The 22,289-nt window shown below is 42.7% G+C and overlaps 1 protein-coding gene across 7 annotated transcripts in view; it reads left to right on the top strand.

The window, feature by feature from the left end:
* The window catches only part of LOC132462987 (NACHT, LRR and PYD domains-containing protein 12-like), a 123,534-nt gene that overhangs the window by 2,118 nt on the left and 99,127 nt on the right, over nt 1–22,289 (top strand). For 4 of the 7 annotated variants that reach the window (XM_060058821.1, XM_060058826.1, XM_060058836.1 and 1 more), the window contains exons 2-9: nt 248–350; nt 463–579; nt 2,598–2,714; nt 2,884–2,953; nt 3,139–3,367; nt 3,752–5,579; nt 8,047–8,220; nt 8,816–8,989. In XM_060058821.1, coding sequence (XP_059914804.1) covers nt 262–350; nt 463–579; nt 2,598–2,714; nt 2,884–2,953; nt 3,139–3,367; nt 3,752–5,579; nt 8,047–8,220; nt 8,816–8,989 — 2,798 coding nt within the window. In that variant the 5' untranslated portion in view covers nt 248–261. Of the gene's footprint in view, nt 1–247; nt 351–462; nt 580–2,597; nt 2,715–2,883; nt 2,954–3,138; nt 3,368–3,751; nt 5,580–8,046; nt 8,221–8,815; nt 8,990–17,603; nt 17,627–22,289 lie in introns of those variants that run through there. The other 3 variants (XM_060058853.1, XM_060058862.1, XM_060058880.1) reach the window with 2 other exon arrangements.

Below are 22,289 nucleotides of genomic sequence, written 5' to 3' on the forward strand. Positions count from 1 at the left end.
AATATTGATAAATAAATGAACTGCAAATACAAGACTTCCCTGGACCCAGCTGTTCTTAGAAACGTCATCTCCAAATCTCCCCCCTCATTGAGAATGAGAGGGTCTAGGAATCTCTGTCCAGGAAAGAACACCCTGCCTCTCGACCAAATTAAACAGAGACAATATAAAGCTGGTATAAAAGCTGGTATAAAAGCAGAGAATAAACAATCACTGACTAGAAAGAATATGTAGTTATGTTTGTGTCCAGGTCTCCAGTCTGCTATGGATGAGGAGGGAGAGGAGGGGGGTCCTACCTCTAAAACCATCCTGTCTGGGGAACTTGGCCGCCGGCGCCAGAGCAAAGCTAAGAGGTAAGAAGAGGATCTCACTGTCTGTGACTGGTGTCCCTCTAAGAGCTCAGCAGTGATACATCATGACTCCATCATTAGTCTGAGAAACAGCTGTGTGTGTGTTGTGTTGAAGCCCAGAGCAACATGGGAGAGAAGACTCCCCTGGACCCAGCTGTGTCTCCTTGAAGAGTGACAACTCTATGGAACAACCTCATAACTTTAAAGATGGAAATCATTCTATTGAGAAGAGGTGAGTATTTGAAAGATTTTTTGAAAGATCAATGTTAGAGGAAAAAGATAAAAATAAACAATTTGATAGCCTATGGAGCCAAATATATGCCCTCTAGAGCAGTGGTCCTCAACCTTTTTTGAGCAAACGCCCCCCAATATAACACGAGCAAACACTCGTGTTATATTGCTTAAAGGTGTCAATGCATCGTTTTTCATTGATTTTGCGGTGGTCACTAATAGCAATGAATGCCCTCTGAGTCGGTTTTAGTGAAAAAAATATATAAAAAAATATGAATGAGAGAGAGAGAGAGAGAGAGAGAGAGAGAGAGAGAGAGAGAGAGAGAGAGAGAGACTGAGAGAAAGACAGATCTATTGGCCAAGAAAGAAGAGTTGAGGAAGAAATGGTTAGATTGAACATTCATTCACCGTGACGGCGGCCCAGGTAACGCAGGCACCACAGCCCTGGAACCACGGGCACCGCGGCCCGGGAAACACGGGCACCGCGAAAACAGATCGCGCACAGAGGCCTAATAAGGCCTATATATTTTGTATTTCAAATGCAATGGTCTTTTCCTGGAGACTACGCTCAGAGCAGCTGGAACCTAACAACAGCAAGAGGAAGGAGGAAAACGGGCTATGAAACAAAATTTTTTTTTTTTTTTTGCTATCGCCCCATGTTTGATTGTATTGTGTTGGTTATTGAACTGTTAACCCGCGATCTTGGTTTATGTTTATCAGCGATAGAGATCATGACGATAGCTGATGTAACGGGAGTCCGGGCGTGTGCAAGACCGAACCGCGCTGTATGACCACTGTTACACTGCCCATAGACAGTAAAAAGTATCTGAGACGGTAGAGGGGATGGAAACCAATAAATGAAAATAGGCTATTTATTTCAGGTAGCCCATTTTTTCACAATTTTCTTTTGAAAACCATGAAAGTTTAAAATCCCCCCCAAAAAATGACAAAAGAAAATCACGTTCCCAGCGCCCCCCTAGGTTGTGTGACCGGTCTATGGATCCAGCTGCTAAATTCAAAGATGGAAATCAGTCTTTTGGGAAAAGGTGAGGATTTAGAGGGTGACCGGTCAGAGACATGGAGGGGGGCTTCTTCAGCGGTGAAGAAGGGGGAGGCGAAGGCCGGAGATGTTAGAGGGGGAAAAGGCTCCGATCCAATTTTTTTTCAGAACAGTGTGAACAGCACAAATCACAATCTGGTCTGTGTGACGCCCCCCGCTCTGTGCCTTGAGCGTCAGTCTGATCATTTCTGATTTATACCGCTTTCTTTAATTTCTTTATGAGGTCCTGAATCCAACTCAGGTGGGATCTCTCACAATGCGACCTCACTTTGACCTAACTCAAGATCGTCATTCATCATATTGGCCACATTCAAAACAATGTGAACACCAAACCAAAACATCTGAAATGAGCATTAAGGCTTGAGGTTTCCCGGATATGAAAAGTGTTTGTTCTGTACTTGTTTTGTCTAGATGACTGCTAGGCTCTGGTCAATGAAGCGATGAAGCAGTGAACTCCATGTGGTCATTGTCTGTTCTTCATATAACAGATAGAAAGGATAAGGGGCTTGAAATCAGATGTTCTGACTTTGACAAAGCAGTTTTCTAGTCAGTGTTGATCAAGCAGCAATTCTGTTATTCTAGTTTCAATCATTAGGTTATTCAGAGGCAAGAATAACATCTCAGTAACAAGTTATAATATCTTAACTAAGTAATATAATTAGCCAAGATGAAGATGATCACCTAGAAACTGCCTTTTAAGAAGAATTATCTTGTCAGCATAAAAATTGAAGTCTGATACTCTGATTAAAAGTTGTGTGTGTGTTGTGTTGAAGCCCAAAGCGGCAGGAGAGAGCAGTATCTCCTGGACCCACCTGTGTCTCCATGAAGAGTGACCACTCTATGGATCCACCTGTCACATTTAAAGATGGATATCAATCTATTGAGAAGAGATACAGCTTCTATCAAAAATACAGCTTCTATCAAACCTCCTTAAATCCTCCTGGTTCTTTATTTTCTAGAAGACTCCAGCAGGAGAGAGCAGACTCCCCTGGATGCAGCTGTGTCTCTTTGAAGAGTGACCACTCTGTGGATAGACCTCCTGAATTTAAAGATGGACGCCCCTCCAGAAAGAAGAGGTAGGAGTTTCAAACAGACGATGAAAACAGTTGGTTGTTATCTACATCTACTGATCGTGATTTTTACGAGTCAGGATAAATATATCCTGTGTGTGTGTGTGTGTGTGTGTGTGTGTGTGTGTGTGTGTGTGTGTGTGTGTGTGTGTGTGTGTGTGTGTTTTCTCCACAGAAAACTTCAGGAGAGATCAAAGGTTACCAGTGCTCAATCTGTACAGCAGCATCAAACAGAGCTGATCAAGGTGTGTAAATATCCAACAGGATAATTGACTTTAGCTCTAAAGGAACATTAAAAAGCATCTCTTGTGGTGCTAATAGTCTCCAGGCTTCCCTCTTTAGACCAGCGGGACGTGAATCTAGGACAGATGCTTCTGATGTCCTCAGTTATTTCAGAGTAAAGTTCTCCTTGATGTTTGTTCTGTTCCAGAGGGCTGAGGAGAATGCACACGCTTTTCTAGAGAAAGAGCTGAAGAAGCTCTGGAGGGTTCTCTACCCCGATTACCCACAATGCTCAGAGAGCCAGAGGGAGGAGAAGGAGGAGGTGGATGGGAAGAAGGAGGAGCAGAGGAGGCGTGCCATAGAGGGAGTGGTAGGCATCACAACGCTCTGCCTGATGGAGATGAACCAGGAGGAACTGGCCGACACACTGTGGGGTGGTAAGAGACTCAAACAGCAAAACAGAGTGGAAACTTTTATTTTAAAACTGAATATACTGTTATTTTGAAACTGCTATTTGGTAGAAATAGACTCTGAGGTTTAATGTTTTTTTTCATATATAGAGGAATTATTGTGGGTTTATCAGGTAAGATGGATGGAACCAGATAGGTATTGTTAATGTCATTGTATCACGTTAAATGGTTCAATCCAGATATTAACATTCTGAATCAGTAACATGAAGTCCTTGTCACGACCAACTTCTTCAACCACAAGTAACGATTCCACTAAATGTCATGAAGTTTACCATTTTACAGGAAGTATTTAAATGTGTCCAATTATATCACAATGCACTAAATTATGTCTTCTGTCGTTTTGTCATTTAGGAGCTGTTGCTGTTGGGTGCCAACATAAAATCAAGTCTCATCTGAGGGAGAAGTTCAGGAATGAGTTTGAGGGAATCGCCAAAGCTGGACAGCCAACAGGTCTGAATGACTTCTACACAGAGCTCTTCATCACAGCGAGAGGCAGTGGAGAGGTCAACCAGGAACATGAGGTCAGACTGATTGAAACAGCTTCCAGGAAACCAGTCAAGGTGGAAACACCGATCAAATGTGAAGACATCTTTAAACCCTTACCTGAACAAGATCAACCGATCAGAACAATAATGACAACGGGGGTGGCCGGCATTGGTAAAACCGTCTTAACACACAAGTTCACTCTGGACTGGGCTGAAGGTAAAGCCAACCACGACATACACTTCACATTTCTCTTGACTTTCAGAGAGCTGAATTTACTGAGAGGGAAAGAGTTTAGCTTGGTGGAACTTCTTAATCACTTCTTTATTGAAACCAAAGAAGCAGCTATCTGCAGATACGACCGGTTCCAAGTTGTCTTCATCTTGGATGGTCTGGACGAGTGCCGACTGCCTCTGGACTTCAAGAACAACCAGACCTTGACTGATGTCACCGAGTCCACCTCGGTGGACGTGCTTCTGACAAACCTCATCAGGGGCGACCTGCTTCCCTCCGCACGCATCTGGATAACCACACGCCCTGCGGCAGCCAATCAGATCCCTGCTGAGTGTGTTGACATGGTGACAGAGGTGAGAGGCTTCAACGACTCACAGAAGGAGGAGTACTTTCGGAAGAAATTCAGAGATGAGACACTGGCCAGCATAATCATCTCCCACGTCATAAAATCACGAAGCCTCCACATCATGTGTCACATCCCAGTCTTCTGTTGGATCACTGCAACAGTTCTGGAGGACTTTTTCCAACCATCCCATAGAGGAAAAGAGATGCCCAAGACTGTGACCCAGATGTACATCCACTTCCTGAGGGTTCAGTCCATACAGGGAGACATGAAGTACCATGGGAGAGCTAAAACAGATCTAGACTGGAGTTCAGAGAGCAGGGAGATCATTGTTTCTCTTGGAAAACTGGCTTTTAACCAGCTGGAGAAAGGCAACCTGATCTTCTACGAGGCAGACCTGGCAGAGTGTGGCATCGATATCAGAGCAGCCTCAGTGTACTCAGGAGTGTTCACTCAGATCTTTAAAGAGGAGTGTGGGCTGTACCAGGACAAGGTGTTCTGCTTTGTCCATCTCAGCATCCAGGAGTTTCTAGCTGCACTTAATGTCCTTCAGTCCTTCATCAACACTGGTGTCAATCTATTCTCAGAAGTACCAGCTACCTACGGCAAAGATGAACTCTTCCTCTACCAGAGTGCTGTGGACAAGGCCTTACAGTGTGAGAACGGACACCTGGACTTGTTCCTCCGCTTCCTCCTGGGCCTCTCTCTGGAGACCAATCAGAAACTCCTACGAGGTCTGCTGGGAAAGACAGGAAGTAGATCACTGACAACTCCGTTTAAACAAGATCTGCTTTGGCTGACAGGAAGAAAGACCAATCAGAGAACAGTCTGTTACATCAAGGAGAAAATAAATGGAGATCTCCCTCCAGAGAGAAGCATCAATCTGTTCCACTGTCTGAATGAGATGAACGATTGTTCTCTAGTGGAGGAGATCCAACAGTCCCTTACATCAGGAAGTCTCTCAACAGAATCTCTCTCCCCTGGTCAGTGGTCTGCTCTGGTCTTCATCTTACTGTCATCAGAAGAGGAGCTGGTTGTGTTTGACCTGAAGAAATACGCTGCTTCAGAGGAAGGTCTTCTGAGGCTGCTGCCAGTGGTCAAAGCCTCCAAAACATCTCTGTAGGTTCACCAATAACATGTATTACAATACCTGCAACACAATATACATACGAGAATATAAAAGTTGTATAATATATAACATCTCTGTAGGTTCACTAATAACATATACTACAATACACACAACACAATATACATTGCACTAAAATATACAAGTTTAAATATTATTTAAAAACTCTATGTAGTTGTACTTCCAACATGTACTGTACACGCGAAAAGTAATATTAATATACAAAACCATTTCAAAAACACTGCACACATTTTTTTCAATATCCAACATATTAGACTAACTAGTCATTTTTAAGCATCTTAGTCACATTTAAGCATCTAATGTATTGACTAGTATCTGAGTTAAATCATATCACGGGACAGTGATAGGGACCCCTGGACACTAAAGACCCCTGAAAGCCTTAACAGCAACATTTTGCATGGTCAATGGAAAAATCTTTTAAAATGTAATTGAAATTTAGAATACTTTGTTCAGTATTCATTTTTAAAACCCTCTCCCTAGAAAGGTTCCGGGAAATTTTTTCACTTACTTTAAGAGTGAAGAATTTATCATTTTGCAACACCTTTTGTTTGCTGAATGGTTAAAAAATATTTAATTGTTGTCCCTGCTTTTCAGAGTAATTCGTGCTGAACGCTAAAAGACAGGTCTTATCATAACCCTAAAAGTACACATCATACTATAAATGATCACAGCTGCAAGCGTATATAGAAAATATAGTTTTTATTATTATTATTGACAATAGTTAGCTGAACATTATAGGGTCCCGTCCTTCCACTCCCTGTTTTCTCAGCTAAACACAAAAATCCACTGCATTTTTTCCCAGCGCTTTTTATATGTGGAATGAATATGATGCATCGTAGCAGCAACCTTTAAAATGATTGCGATGAGTTCTGCCCGTTCTGCCTCAATGCCGTCTGTGGTCAAACCAAAACAAACTAGAGTGACAGCGGCCGCACCGATCCGGCCTCTTGCAAACTTAGACCCTACGTCATATCTCGCCTCTTGCAATCCCACCCCCCTAAACCTCTGTTGATTCTACTGATGTCTAAACGACATTGATGTCCGCATTTAAAGCAAGTGTGAATCACCCTCAGGGTCGAATCCCCTGATATATACAAATGCGGCGAAAATACGGAGGACATGTGTGAAAACGGCTTATAAGGAGAAAATGATTATGCTTGCTTCATTAACCCCCTCTACCCCCCTCTACCCATAAACCCACATTTTTGGTAGTGCCCCCAAAGATGGCGCGATTCTAAAAAATCATGAATTAGGCTCCTCACCAGATTGACCTGGACTCAAAATTATTTTAGAATATTAATCTCTAGAATCAGACGCATTTATAAAATGTAAGCTATACTTTTCCCACAATTTCATATTAAAGCTAAACATGATAAAAAGATCCACAGGCTAGGAAAATAATCAAAAATTCACCAAAATCGCCACATAAAATCTTTAGGCCAAGCCTAACAAAAATCATCGAACAGAATTTGTTTTACTTAGTTCCATTTGAGAAATATTGGCCAATAAAGTTGGAGCAGGTAAACCATTTTTCTATTGTATAAAAAAACATACAAATATTATTAGGTGGATATCAATACCCTCCACTACTAATAAACCCAAATTGTGGTACTGCGCCCAAAGGCGGCGCTATTTAAAAAAATTATGAACTAGCCTCATTTCTCCTTACGAGATTGACCTGGACTCAAAATTCTTTCATTATATTAATCTCTAAAATCAGATGCATCTTTGGTGGGATAATGCAGTGTACTGGTGATCCTTAGGTTGACAGTTTGAATCATGATTAGAGCATTATGAACAAGCTGAACATGACATTCTGTCATTGCCACTCATTTAAGAAACACAACATTGAACAGCACCTGAAATTCATCAACATTCCGACTCATTCGTTTCCAATAATCGGACTGCCAAGACACAGTATGCCATTTTTCCTTCATCATTCACTCTGCCATATTTATATTTTTTCCGTTAGTGTTCTTGACTACAAAGGTTTAATTTCCCCAGAATTTAAAAGATTTTTCAGGTATATGCTTTCAAGAAAGCCCTTAATTCACTTGAGAAATGTGTGCTTGGAAGTTTCTGGATGGTGTATGCTTATCAATAGACATTTTGACCATGTGAATGAGACTGCAGTTCAGGTTACAGTGGCTCAATGGGATAATGCCATGTACAGTTGATCCTTAGGTTGAGAGTTCGAATCCCGTTTATAGCATGCTGAACATGACATTCGGCCATTGCTGTGTACCTCACCTGAAAGCTGTGGCACAGTTTTGCATTATGTGGAACATCTTCATCAACATCTTTCCTTCATAATTATTTGTCATAATTATATATCTTCCATTAGTGTGTTCTTGACTTTCGCTCGGATCCCGTTAATCACCGCTTGCGGTGATTAATGGAACTTTTGTTTCTAACATGTTCTGTTGATTTTGTGTGAAGGCTGAATGGCTGTCATCTGTCAGAGAGATGCTGTGACGTTATTTCCTCAGTTCTCAGCTCCAACTCCTCTAGTCTGAGAGAGCTGGACCTGAGCTTGAATGATCTGCAGGATTCAGGAGTGAAGCTGCTCTCTCCTGGACTGGGGAGTCCACACTGTACACTGGAAACTCTCAGGTCATTTTTACTTAGAGGTCAAACACTTTCATCACAAGTTCCACATTAGAGGACAGCTATATAACTGAGCATATAACTTAGTACCTGTGATGACCACCTCCATGACTTTGGTATCATTGGAAATGTTACACCTTGTTGTTTAGGTGGATATTGTAATTGATCCAAATGCCTGCAACATTTCATTTAGAAACATAAACGTGAACTCAAAATATAGTAATAGTGCCCCGCCACCGACCCCCGTATACGGGACGGTGATAGTTTAGAGCGGGGTGAAATACAGGTTTTTTTTGAGAGGATGAGGGATGTTTTGTAACACATTCTGAGTTTGTTAATGACAGTATGAGGTTTGTGTTGGAACACTTCTATTCTGCTTATCACGTAATCAGACAGTAAGGTGGACTTTAAAGTCATTTATTAAGATTTAATTACAGCCTCTTTTTAAATCTATTTTTAAGGGAACTATGTGAAATCTAACTCTTAATATTTAAAGATCCAGTTTATTAACATTAATTATATTTTGTTCATGTGTGTAAAATTTCAATTTTCCTAAAACATTAATCACAGTTCCTAACATGAGTGTTTATTTTGTGTGAAGGCTGAATGGCTGTCATCTGTCAGAGAGATGCTGTGAAGCTCTGGCCTCAGTTCTCAGCTCCAACTCCTCTAGTCTGAGAGAGCTGGACCTGAGTACCAATGATCTGCAGGATTCAGGAGTGAAGCTGCTCTCTGCTGGACTGGGGAGTCCACACTGTACACTGGAAACTCTCAGGTCAGTTTTACTCCGTCAAACAGTTACACCACAAGTTCAACATCAGAGGACATTGAACAGATTTAACTCCAGAAAAGTAATTGTGTGTGTGTGTGTGTGTGTGTGTGTGTGTGTGTGTGTGTGTGTGTGTGTGTGTGTGTGTGTGTGTGTGTGTGTGTGTGTGTGTAGCTTGTCTGGCTGTCTGGTCACACAGGAAGGCTGTGCTTCTCTGGCCTCAGCTCTGAGCTCCAACCCTTCCCATCTGAGAGCGCTGGACCTAAGCTACAATCACCCAGGAGTCTCAGGAGCTGCGTTGCTCTCTGCTGGACTGGAGGATCCACGCTGGAGACTGGACACTCTCAGGTATGGAGAGGACAGCTCACCACTCAGGGACAAAGCAAGGATTCAAGCCGCTGCTAGATGAAGTGGTCTGAAAATGCACCTGTAACTCATGTTGTGTAGAAAGTGATGAGACAGCAGATGATGAGGGTGAATGTTTCAACATGCTGCTCTCACTTTGTTTCCCCCCCAGTGTGGAGTACGGTGGAGTGTGTAGGCTGAAACCAGCTCTAAAGAAGTGTAAGTGTCTGTTTGATTCATCACATCACACACTGACTATTGTGATGGAAAGTCCATCCCACAGCAGGAGGGGACGTCCGGTCATTCAGATTCAGGGGTGTAGCCACTTGTCTCCATTCGAATGCTCCATTCACTTGCATGGGCCCTTCAGAACTTCCAATGGGGAATTATATTTGATAATTCACTGTTGCTAAGTATAATTGGCCGTCTTTCGTATCATTCCGCAAGTAGCCTGGTAACTTGTCAACCCCAGCGTACTCAGTTGCTAAGCGACGTCTACGTCTTTGGCTGACTATTTCTCTGCTGATCAACACTACGAATGCTGCTAACAAATAAATTCTAAAAAGACACATAGGGCCCTATCTTGCATCCGGCGCAATTGACTTTCTACACTGACTCATGTGTCGTTGCTAGTTTGCAACTGGCGCAGAGCGTTCTTTTCCCTCCACCGCCATGCGTTGGTAAATTAGGGAATGATCTTGTGCCCCAAGGGGCGGTACGGCGAAAGGAGTAGGGGTGTTCTGGCACAAACGTTCCCTGGTGCTATTTTTAGTTTCAGAAATCACTTCTGCCACCAACCAGGAAATACCTGGTTTAAAGTCAGTGGTGCGTTGTTCAGATGCTATTTTAAGGGCGCATGCATAATGTTGCTTGTGTACCTCGCGCATACTCATCTACCTAGCCACACATAATTGGTAAATTATTTGGGGAACAACAGCTGATACAGCGGTAATAAGTTGTATTTTTAAATCAATGCATCTGCAAACACCGTACTGCAAACACATAATTTCCTGACACAGACATCGGGTACAAGCCCAGAACTTTTAGGATTGATGAGTATTTGATCATGAGAAAACATTGTTTTACCGTGAGTGAGTGTTAAAAAGAATGAATGAATGCGGGTGCGCGTAAAATAATTAATGAATGCGGGCGCGCGTGTGTGCATCCATCTGTTTAAACACACGCAAACTAAACACGCAACGCATAATACAGTCCATGGCAATGTATATTAACGGGGGGACACATGCATATTAGGAACACAAGTCGATAGCGATAATGCATACAATACTGGTAAGAAACGATGTTTGTTAATGTATCGTGTATATCATTAAATAGAACCACAGTTACCGCATATCATATGTGTGTTAAGTTTTCTTTGCCAAAATATATTTGAGGACTCAGTATTTCTGAAGCTGTGGAAGAAAATACTATTCCATGTGTGAATTAGGCCATATTATTTGGCCATAAACTGAGCCATTTGAAGTCTGAAATTCATGTGGTCATGCATCCGTCTCATCGGAGACTGCAAACGCGCTGTCAAAATATCAACTCGTCAGATTAAAATGCGCTCATGGCTCTTAAAGGGGATGGGAGATGGCACTCGCATTGGTTTATTGCACGTTACGCCCAAACCACGCATACGGGTAATTAGGCTACCTCAGACCAACCCTTTTTAGATTAGAAGAGTCATTTATGCACCGGTAAAATAGCAACATCGCCATAGAACCGCCCACGAAGCTACTTGTGCTTGGCGCTTCTCACTTGCGTTTCAGACCGTTAAAATAGGGCCCATAGAGTGAAGTTATTTTTTTGTTTTGGCAAGTAGCCATGTAATAAGCGGGATAATGTACAGAACGTTGCCGGTAATTATCGAAAGTAAGCCTAATAATAAGCTTATTTTTCCTGATGATGACCGGCGTTCTATACATTATCCCTTACGTAGTGTAAATATTGCGGTAGATTCAGTGTATACATTTTTCATGTTTCAATGTTTGAATGGGACAGCCACTCATGCACACGTGGGATTTACATTTAAGTTTAACTTAAATTGTCTTCTAAACAATATGCACTATTTCCAAAGCTATGGCACACTGGTACACTATAGTAGCTCTGATATTATTTAGTCTTTCTGGGTTAATGTTTGTAGAGTCGATGAATGTGAAACAGTACTATACTAGTAGTACAATACTAGTGATGATGATGATGATGATGATGATGATGATGATGATGATGAAGATGATGATGATGATGATGATGGTTCAGCAGCTTACCATGTCTTGTTCTCCGTCAGATGCCTGTGAACTCACACTCGTCCCAAACACAGCCCACAGACAACTCTCTCTATCTGAGGACAACAGAAAGGTGACAGCGGTCGGACTTCCAGATCGCCCAGAGGGATCTCACTCCCGTCCCCAGGTGACGTGTAGAGAGGGTCTGACCGGCCGATGTTACTGGGAGGTTGAGTGGGAAGGACCTGTTGCTATAGGAGTGGCACACAGAGGAATCCCATCGAGAGGAGGGGCTGACAGCCGCCTCGGAAGGAACAACAGGTCCTGGAGTCTTCATTGTAATGATGGTCTTTGTTACACTGCCTGGTACAACGGTAGTAGAACAGTCATACGTCTCCTCTCCGTTGGCTCTAACAGAGTAGGAGTGTATCTGGACCGGCCTGCTGGCACTCTGACATTCTACAGAGTGTCCCCAGGTGGAGGAGGGTCCTCAGACACACTGACACACATCCACACCTTCCAGTCCACCTTCACCCAGGAGGACCTCCTCCCTGGGTTTGAGTTCCCTTCGTTCTCTGGATCGTTTGGTCAGTCAGTGTCTCTGTGTAACTTAAAGTCTCTCTCTCTATCATCTCCCGGTCTGAGGACACATAGGAATACCGAATACACAGTACCACATGCATATATGAATACAAACGCACGCGCACACACATATTAACACATTCGGTGCACACACATACACACACACACATGCATATATAAACATTCAAATGCACACACGAACACATGCAAACGCGTGCACACACATGAATGCCTACATAAACACATGGGCGCGCACACACATGTATGCATATATAAACGCATGCGCGCACGCACACATACTGCAAGCATACTGCACACATGCATAAACACACAAATACACGCACACACACACACAGATATTGACACACACATGCAAACAGCGCGCATCCACACGCACACATTCTTAAACACACACACACAGACTACACACACATGTATAGTATAACACACAGACACATACACACACATTGTGTTTTTGTGATATAAGTTCATGTACTCAACTGTAATCCAGTTGAGTACATTTTCTACATTTTCTTTGGCTTCTGAAAAATACTTTTAAGATCCTCCATAAGGTTAACGAAGCAGGTTTTACAGAGACTATATTTCTAATGTCAAATGTAATTATTGATTGATGGTAAATCTAAACATGTTTATACTACAATATTGTGCATATTTTCAGACATTTCATGCTTAAGGGCTCTGATATCAGTTTATATTTTGATAAGCCTAACACCGAACCTGGTTTTAAAGCAGATTTAATATTACACTCTGTGCTATAATGCAAGCGGTCTTGGAAAAGCTTTTGATCGTTTTGTGAATGACTTTAAAGTGTTGATTCCTTGCGTTCTGTTGGGAACAACACAGCAGCAGAACATGTTCAGTTATTAAAGATATGTTTTTGATTAATAATGTCTGCTGCTTCTGTTGTTTGAGTCCTAGTGTTTATTGTGTAAATGTAAGGGACTTTTACCAACCCCCCCCTAATTGCAATGATGATGGTATAAGACGGGTTGTTAAGAAAGTCAATGACGCCATGTACTGGTTGAAAGGCTTCTGAATCGTTTGAGGGGGTTTGGTCAAGTTAGATCAAATCAATTAAAATTAATGTGTTCATATTTTCCTTTTCTTTGTTGATTATAGCAGATCCAAGCCTACATAAGTAAAGTTATGAAGCATTTTCCAATTAAGACAAATAATTTAGCCTACCTGTTGATATTAGTAGTGATGTTTTAATTTTACAGCGTATATTCATTCATTACTTTGGTAAGCCGTGATATTAGCGGTATAACAGACCTGGAGCCAGAGGGTGATGGAGACCACGGCCCTTCAGGGGGTAGACCTGGCATCCCCCTGTGGTTCATCAGAACTTACTGCTCCCAGTGCTCCCAGTCATCACAAAGGCTCCATCACTGTACTACACATGGAGAGGAGCAGGGGAAAGCAAACGGTATTTATAAAAAACATGAAGTAAAGTACAAATATTCAGACATAATACCGGGTACAGTGAAAGAGTAATTCAAGGACCAGTACACCCCTAAGATCTGTTTGGTTTGTTTGTGGGGGGGTGGGCAGGCACCCGGGCGGGCACTTCAGTCGCTATGGTGACGTCTTTCTGATACGGGCGTCAGAGCGGCCATGTTGAGTCAAACACAATCTGTTGGAAGACAAGTGGTTCCTCTTTACGAGAAGCGACCAGGGACAGGCAGTGTGTGTGTGAGTGTGTGTGTGTGTGTGTGTGCGTGTGCGTGTGTGTATGTGTGTATAGGTGTCTGTGTGTTTGCGTGTGTGTTGATTGATGTCTGTGTGTGCATGTTTGTGTGTGTGTGTGTGTGTGTGTGTGTGTTTGTGTGGATTGATGTCTGTGTGTGTGCATGTGTGTGTGTGTATGGTGTATGTGTGTGTGTCTTTGGTGTGTGTGTGTGTTTGTGTGTGTGGATGGATAACAGGAACCACGGTGGGTTCTAGGAGGCGGGACCACTGCTGTAGCAGCTGTGTTGGATGCTCCTTCCCTAGAGATCCTTCAACCCGGCGACGCTCTGACCCAGGGATTAGTGCTTCATGGGGACACGCCCTGAGGTGCACCTCACGTGCCTATTGGCTGCGGGGCGTCGGTGGGCGGCACAACCCCCACTGAGAGCCCCCCCCCGACGGAGAGGTCCCTACCGGGTCATGCGAGTCATTGACTCTTGGGGGAGACCGGATTGGGGGGGGTCTGATCCCCTCGAATGGGATTCGGACCCCCCAAAAAGGGAGAGTTTGGGGGGTACTGAAATAGTACATATATTATTAATGTACTATTATGTTATGTACTATTTCTCAATCTGTGCTCATCTTGCAACAGATTGAACCTGGTTCTGTTAGCAGGGCTGTTAGGAGACGGGACCTTTCTCCTTGGGGGGCTGGGGGGGCAATGTGACAGACGCTCTGTGGGCCAAGGTGGTGGAGTAAATAAAGAGTTGAGCTGCTGGCTGAAGCCCTGGAGCTCCGTTTGCGTCCCGTACTTCAACGAACCCCAGACTCTCGCTCCCACCGGGACAGCCGTGCCAGGCTGTAAGCTCCTGGATGAGCTTCAGAGAAGGGTTCTTCTGCGTGGGGAACGGATGAAGAGAAGAGTTCTTCTGCGTGGGGAACATTGGATGAAGAGAAGAGTTCTTCTGCGTGGGGAACATTGGATGAAGAGAAGAGTTCTTCTGCGTGGGGAACGGATGAAGAGAAGAGTTCTTCTGCGTGGGGAACATTGGATGAAGAGAAGAGTTCTTCTGCGTGGGGAACATTGGATGAAGAGAAGAGTTCTTCTGCGTTGGGAACATTGGATGAAGAGAAGAGTTCTTCTGCGTGGGGAACATTGGATGAAGAGAAGAGTTCTTCTGCGTGGGGAACATTGGATGAAGAGAAGTATTCTTCTGCGTGCCGTGAAATAGCTGAATGTGACGGCTCCGCTGTCTCCCAGAGGTGCTTGGTCCCGAGTCTGGGGGTCCTGTTGGGCCCAATGCTTTCTTAGGATCAACATGTAAGAAGGGTCAGCAGAACCGCCTTCTCTCATCTGGGAGACGTTGCTCAGGTCAGACCAAAGTCAACCGCAGCTGAAGCAGAGATGCTCTTCCACTCATCGTCTGCACTACATAATGCACTGATCTCTGGTTTTACCAACTCACCACGAAAAGCCCCCGGCTTATGAGGGGCTGCCTGGGACAGAATTCATGCTTGGTCTTACACACGCTATTATAATCTCGCATGTACACCACTATACTCATACACACACACACACTATTATACTCCTTTTACATGTATGTATGAGAGTGTATAGTCGACTATGTGAGAGATTGTGTGTGTGAGACAGTATAGTAGTGTTGACTATGTGAGAGTAGTGTCGACTATGTGAGAGATTGTGTGTGGGAGAGAGTTTGATTGAAACGGAAGTGAGTTTGATTCCTCAGTTCCTGATTGGCTGACCGAAGAGGCGGTACATTCTGGCGTTCAAAATACTGCGCTGTCATTTCACTCTGGAATATCCAGCGATTTTGTTATGCTGCGTTCGCACCAAATTATGATTTGGTTGCTTGTTCACGTGGTCGCCTGAGTTTGAGAGAGGCTTCCTCATGTGACCGCCAATTCATTCTCAACCATGGCCAGTCTCTATGTGTTGTGGAACCAGAGATGGCAGATAAACCGACGCAGTTGTTTAGGATTCATAATATACTAGATAGTAGATAAAATACTAGATAAAATACCCGCGACTCGCAAGCCAACATCCGACAGGGAAACATTTTCCCATTACCTGAACAAGTGTTATACCGACATGGAATCGAAGCTCAAAATATTTTTTTAGTCCTCCCTGGATCACGTGTCCACCACCGCAGACATTTGGTCCGCAAACAACAAACGTTACTTAGGAATGACGGTGCACTGGATAGACAGCATTACTTTAAAACTTGAGAAGGCTGCTCTTGCCTGCAAGTGGGTGAGCTGAAGACACACTTACGATGTCATAGCTTGTGAAATAGATCAGGTTTATTCAGCCACTTAACTGCATTTCTGTTTTAATTGTATCGGATAAAGTGGCCTTTTTGTATTTTTCATTGACCACTTAATTTTGGTTCTCATGTTTCCCAAAGCCTGTGTTTTGAAAAACTTGTGTGTTGCTACTGATTGACCTCACCATAGCCTACTTTATCCTGTTGTTCGTGGATTTTACAGTGAGGCATTTCTTTGACAGGGATATTGTTCTTTCATATGGTTTCATATGCTATTTTGTATGCATTGATACAATTAACACTACGTGATGATAGGGCTATGACGTTTTTCCATGTATCTACAGTAAGTTAAGAAACAGGAAAGTAAAGTTACAAGTAGTGAAGTTACTTTTCAAATGTAGTAACTAGTAAAGTAATCTCATTACAATTTACCGAAGTAACTAGTAATAACCCTAACACTGACTACTATTCTCTCTCACATACACTACGATACTCTCTCACATACACTACTATACACTCTCATATATACATTTAAAAGGAGTATAATAGTGTGTGTGAATAAGACGAAATATGAATTCTGTCCCAGGCGGCCCCTCATAGTAGCGGGTGATCCTGTGTGTGTGAGTGTGTGTGTGTGTGTGTGTGTGTGTGTGTGTGTGTGTGTGTGTGTGTGTGTGTGTGTGTGTGTGTGTGTGTGTGTGTGTGTGTGCGTGTGTGTGTGTGTGTACTGAGTGCATTCACCTTGCCTTGGCCCTTTCTGAACCATGCATGTTAAATGTGTTTAATATGAGGAAGGAAAAATCACAAGAAGAATCCAACACAACAAGATGATTAAGCGATAGGAATGAAGAAAAGAACCCTGCCTATTATAGAAACACTTGCCAGTACAACATGCTCAGCCTTACTGAGTACTCAGTAGTCTGAGTATTCTGTACTTTGAGTATTCTGTACTCTGATGACACCGTACTCAGAACTCTGCTCTTCTGAGAGAAAGAGAAATCATACATTGTATAGATTCTACTGATTTACACGTTCACACTGAAGCAAATAAATTGTTCACGTAAACAAATTACTAATCTGTCTTTTAAATGATGTAGGAGGATTCTACATGGAGGTGTTCATTAGAAACAGAGAAGAGGACACATATTCTACTTCATGTGTATTTGTTATGTTTATTTGTCTCTTTAGTGAACATGGTATTTATGTTCCTGTTGGTTCTGCTGTAAATAATGAGCTGCATCAGTGACATGTCTCTACAGGCTGGTTGAACTATCAAGTGTCTCTTTGTTTTTCTTTGAGCTTCTACACATCACAGCTCTCTGTCCATCTTTCAAGTTTTAATTAAGCGATATTCTTGATCACTGAGTCAGGTCATGGAACAGCAGCCTATAAGACGTAAGTCTGGGAGGAGTATGAACTGGGAGGGGAAGTGGTACAACTGGTTAGTTCACAACATCATTTCCTTGTTTGGTGTTTGGTGTGGTGCACTTTATCACAGGAGGAAGGAGGCTAAGGTACTGTACTTAACTTTGTGATATATCATGAATATCCATAACTTTGAATAATATCAATAGGTTGACAGTTAGTTTTCTTTAAAAACACTTTAAAACGTTTAAAAACTTAAAAAATGTATGGATGTTAAGCAATTTGTCAAAATTACTGTTGAATAATTTATTTGATCCTTGCTATATATGCTACAGGTTAGACTGTGTACATTGGGGATCTAACCCAGAATCTTTCAGCATAGAGTCAGCGGTTGAGGTTAAATTACTTCTATTACTTTTTCTTCTGATTTAGGATTTGTCCTAAATCACAAGTGAATGAACAGTGAAATGAACAGTAGTTATATTTGAAGTGCAATATTATTATTTTATTCTACTTCATTTAATATTGCCCGCTGACTTGTCGGTTCTATTTGCTGCTGACTGAGCACAGTAGATCAATACGCCGCTTGTATCGTTTTCTATCACATACATTTCAAACATGGGGTCCATTGTAAAAATAAACCAAGCAGTGCGTGTTTCATCGATCGTCATTAAGGCTGACTTGATACGAATGTAGCAACTACGTTATTAAACTAGTGATCAGATGCAGCCTTGTGTGGTTGCTATAGAAACGAGTTACCTACAGCTGAGCTAACGTTATTCACCGTAGTTCTAAAGGGAACTACTTTTCGAGGGAGATGAACTTAAACAGAGTATACATTTAATAAGCATGCAATACGAATAAGAAAAAGGCTAATTATTAAAGTATTTGAATTGTTTTATGATGTTGGCCGGCACGAAGTAGAATAAACTGAATAATCACCTCAAGGCAGGGCAATAAACAGTTTGATATGCCCGGCTTGTGGAAGGTTACCGCCGTAACCGAGCCGGGCATATCAAACTGTTTATTGCCCTGCCTCTCTGTGATTATTCCTTACATATTATTCAGACAGGAAGATGGCCATCTTGTTGATTAAGTGTTTAAGCGTCATTTTGACCTGGGTCTTGTTCTTTGCTGGCCTGCTTCAAAGATCTGGTTGTGATGTAATTAGACATGAGGAAGTCTATACATGGACATGCCTTCAAAGTGGCACAACCAGCACAGGGAACAGTAGGTATGATATCCGCATAGTTAACTTGATCTTGCTCAGACACATTCGAAGCCCGATGAGACATTCTGTGTTGAATGATGAATAGTTATTAAATAATTCTTAGAAATGCCATCTCCAAATCTTCTCCCTAACTGAGAATGAGAGGGTCTATGAATCTCTGTCTAGGAAAGACAACCCTGACTCTCGACCAAAATAAACAGAGTCAGCAGCCCCCTCTGACCGGCCAAAAGGAGCTTCTAAAAAAGCAGAGAATAAACAATCACAGACTGTCTGTAGAAAGAATATGTAGTTGTGTTTGTGTCCAGGACTCCAGTCTGCTATGGATGAGGAGAGAGAGGAGAGGGGTCCTACCTCTAAAACCAGTCTGTCTGGGGAACATGGCCGTCAGAGCAAAGCTAAGAGGTAAGAAGAGGATCTCTCACTGTGTGTGACTGTTTTTCAATATCAGAGCTCAGCAGTGATACATCATGACACCATCAATAGTCTGAGTAAAAGCTGTCTGTGTTGTGTTGAAGCTCAGAGCAGCAGGAGAGACCAGAGTCCCCTGGACCCAGCTGTGTCTCCATGAAGAGTGGCCGCTCTATGGAACAACCTGCTAAGTTCAAAGATGGAAATCAGTCTATTGAGAAGAGGTAAGGATTCATCAGAGATTTTAAAAATACAATCCATCTCTTATCTAATAATATATTCAAAGTGCATAAATCCTGGTTCTTGTTTCTCTAGACGAGTTCAGCAGGAGGGAGCAGACTCCCCTGGACCCAGCTGTGTCTCCATGAAGAGTGACCGGTCTATGGAGCCTCCTGCTAAGTTCAAAGATGGAAATCAGTCTATAGGGAAAAGGTGAGGATTTAGACGGTGACCAGTCAGAGACATGGAGGGGGGCTTCTTCAGTGGTGAAGGATCGGGGGGGGGGGAGGCAGGAGATCTATGCGTGGAAAAGGCTACGATCAATTTTAGCCTATAGCTTATGCCGCTTTCTTTACTTTTTTTATGAGGTCCTGAATCAGAATCAATTGGGATTTCTCTCAATCGGACCTCACTTTGACCTAACCAATGCATCTGAATTGAGCATTAAGGCTTGCAGTTCCCCAGATATGAAAAGTGGACTTGTTCTGTACTGGTTTTGTCTAGATGAATGCTAGGCTGTGGTCAAGATTAAACAGTGAACTCCATGGGCCCTATCTTGCATCCGGCGCAATTGACTTAAGCACTGGCATCGTTGCTAGTTTGCAACTGGCGCAGAGCGTTCTTTTCCCTCCTGCGCCACGCGTCGGTAAATTAGGGAATGATCTTGCACCCCAAGGGGCGGTTCATCAAAAGGAGGAGGCGTGTTCTGGCGCAAACGTTCCATGGTGCTATTTTGCAGTTTCAGAAACCACTTGCGCCACAAACCAGGAAATACCTGGTTTAAAGTCGGTGGCGTGTTGTTCAGATGCTATTTTAAGGGCGCATGCATAATGTTGCTTGTGCACCTCGCGCATACACTTTGCTTCTCTCATCTACCTAGCCGCACATTCTTGGTAAATAATTTGGGAAAAAACAGCTGATACAGCGGTAATAAGTTGTACTTTTAAATCAATGCATCTGCAAACACCATACAGCAAACACATATTTTCTTGACACAGACATCGTGTACATGCCCATAACTTTTAGGATTGATGAGAATTTGATTGTGAGAAAACATTGTTTTACCGCGAGTGAGTGTTAAAAAGAATGAATGAGTGGGGGTGCGAGTGTGTGTTTGTGTAAAATAATTAATGAATGCGGGTGTGCATGTGTGCGTCCATCTGTTTGACACACGCGAACTAAACACGTAACGCATAATACAGTCCATGGCAATGTATATTAACAGGGGGACACATGCATATTAGGAACACAAGTCGATAACGATAATGCATGCAAAACTGATTTTTATAATGTATTGCATATATCATTAAATATAACCGCAGTTACCGCCTATTATATGTTATATCATATAAGTTTTCTTTGCCGAAATTTATTTGAGGACTCAGTATTTCTGAAGATGTGGAAGAAAACCTTATTCCATGTGTGAATTAGACCATATTATTTGGCCATAAACTGAGCCATTTGAAGTTTGAAATTCCTGTGCATCTGTCTCATCGGAGACTGCAGACGCGCTGTCAAAATATCAACTTGTCAGATTCAAATGCGCTCATGGCTCTTAAAGGGGATGGGAGCTGGCACTCTCATTGGTTAGGCTACTTCAGACTAGGGCCCAACCGATATTGATTTTGCTAAGTTCAAAGATGGAAATCAGTCTATTGAGAAGAGGTAAGGATTCATCAGAGATTTTAAAAATACAATCCATCTCTTATCTAATAATATATTCAAAGTGCATAAATCCTGGTTCTTGTTTCTCTAGACGAGTTCAGCAGGAGGGAGCAGACTCCCCTGGACCCAGCTGTGTCTCCATGAAGAGTGACCGGTCTATGGAGCCTCCTGCTAAGTTCAAAGATGGAAATCAGTCTATAGGGAAAAGGTGAGGATTTAGACGGTGACCAGTCAGAGACATGGAGGGGGGCTTCTTCAGTGGTGAAGGATCGGGGGGGGGGGAGGCAGGAGATCTATGCGTGGAAAAGGCTACGATCAATTTTAGCCTATAGCTTATGCCGCTTTCTTTACTTTTTTTATGAGGTCCTGAATCAGAATCAATTGGGATTTCTCTCAATCGGACCTCACTTTGACCTAACCAATGCATCTGAATTGAGCATTAAGGCTTGCAGTTCCCCAGATATGAAAAGTGGACTTGTTCTGTACTGGTTTTGTCTAGATGAATGCTAGGCTGTGGTCAAGATTAAACAGTGAACTCCATGGGCCCTATCTTGCATCCGGCGCAATTGACTTAAGCACTGGCATCGTTGCTAGTTTGCAACTGGCGCAGAGCGTTCTTTTCCCTCCTGCGCCACGCGTCGGTAAATTAGGGAATGATCTTGCACCCCAAGGGGCGGTTCATCAAAAGGAGGAGGCGTGTTCTGGCGCAAACGTTCCATGGTGCTATTTTGCAGTTTCAGAAACCACTTGCGCCACAAACCAGGAAATACCTGGTTTAAAGTCGGTGGCGTGTTGTTCAGATGCTATTTTAAGGGCGCATGCATAATGTTGCTTGTGCACCTCGCGCATACACTTTGCTTCTCTCATCTACCTAGCCGCACATTCTTGGTAAATAATTTGGGAAAAAACAGCTGATACAGCGGTAATAAGTTGTACTTTTAAATCAATGCATCTGCAAACACCATACAGCAAACACATATTTTCTTGACACAGACATCGTGTACATGCCCATAACTTTTAGGATTGATGAGAATTTGATTGTGAGAAAACATTGTTTTACCGCGAGTGAGTGTTAAAAAGAATGAATGAGTGGGGGTGCGAGTGTGTGTTTGTGTAAAATAATTAATGAATGCGGGTGTGCATGTGTGCGTCCATCTGTTTGACACACGCGAACTAAACACGTAACGCATAATACAGTCCATGGCAATGTATATTAACAGGGGGACACATGCATATTAGGAACACAAGTCGATAACGATAATGCATGCAAAACTGATTTTTATAATGTA

The sequence above is a fragment of the Gadus macrocephalus genome, chromosome 1, assembly GCF_031168955.1.
Source record: "Gadus macrocephalus chromosome 1, ASM3116895v1".
NCBI classification, from domain to species: domain Eukaryota; kingdom Metazoa; phylum Chordata; class Actinopteri; order Gadiformes; family Gadidae; genus Gadus; species Gadus macrocephalus.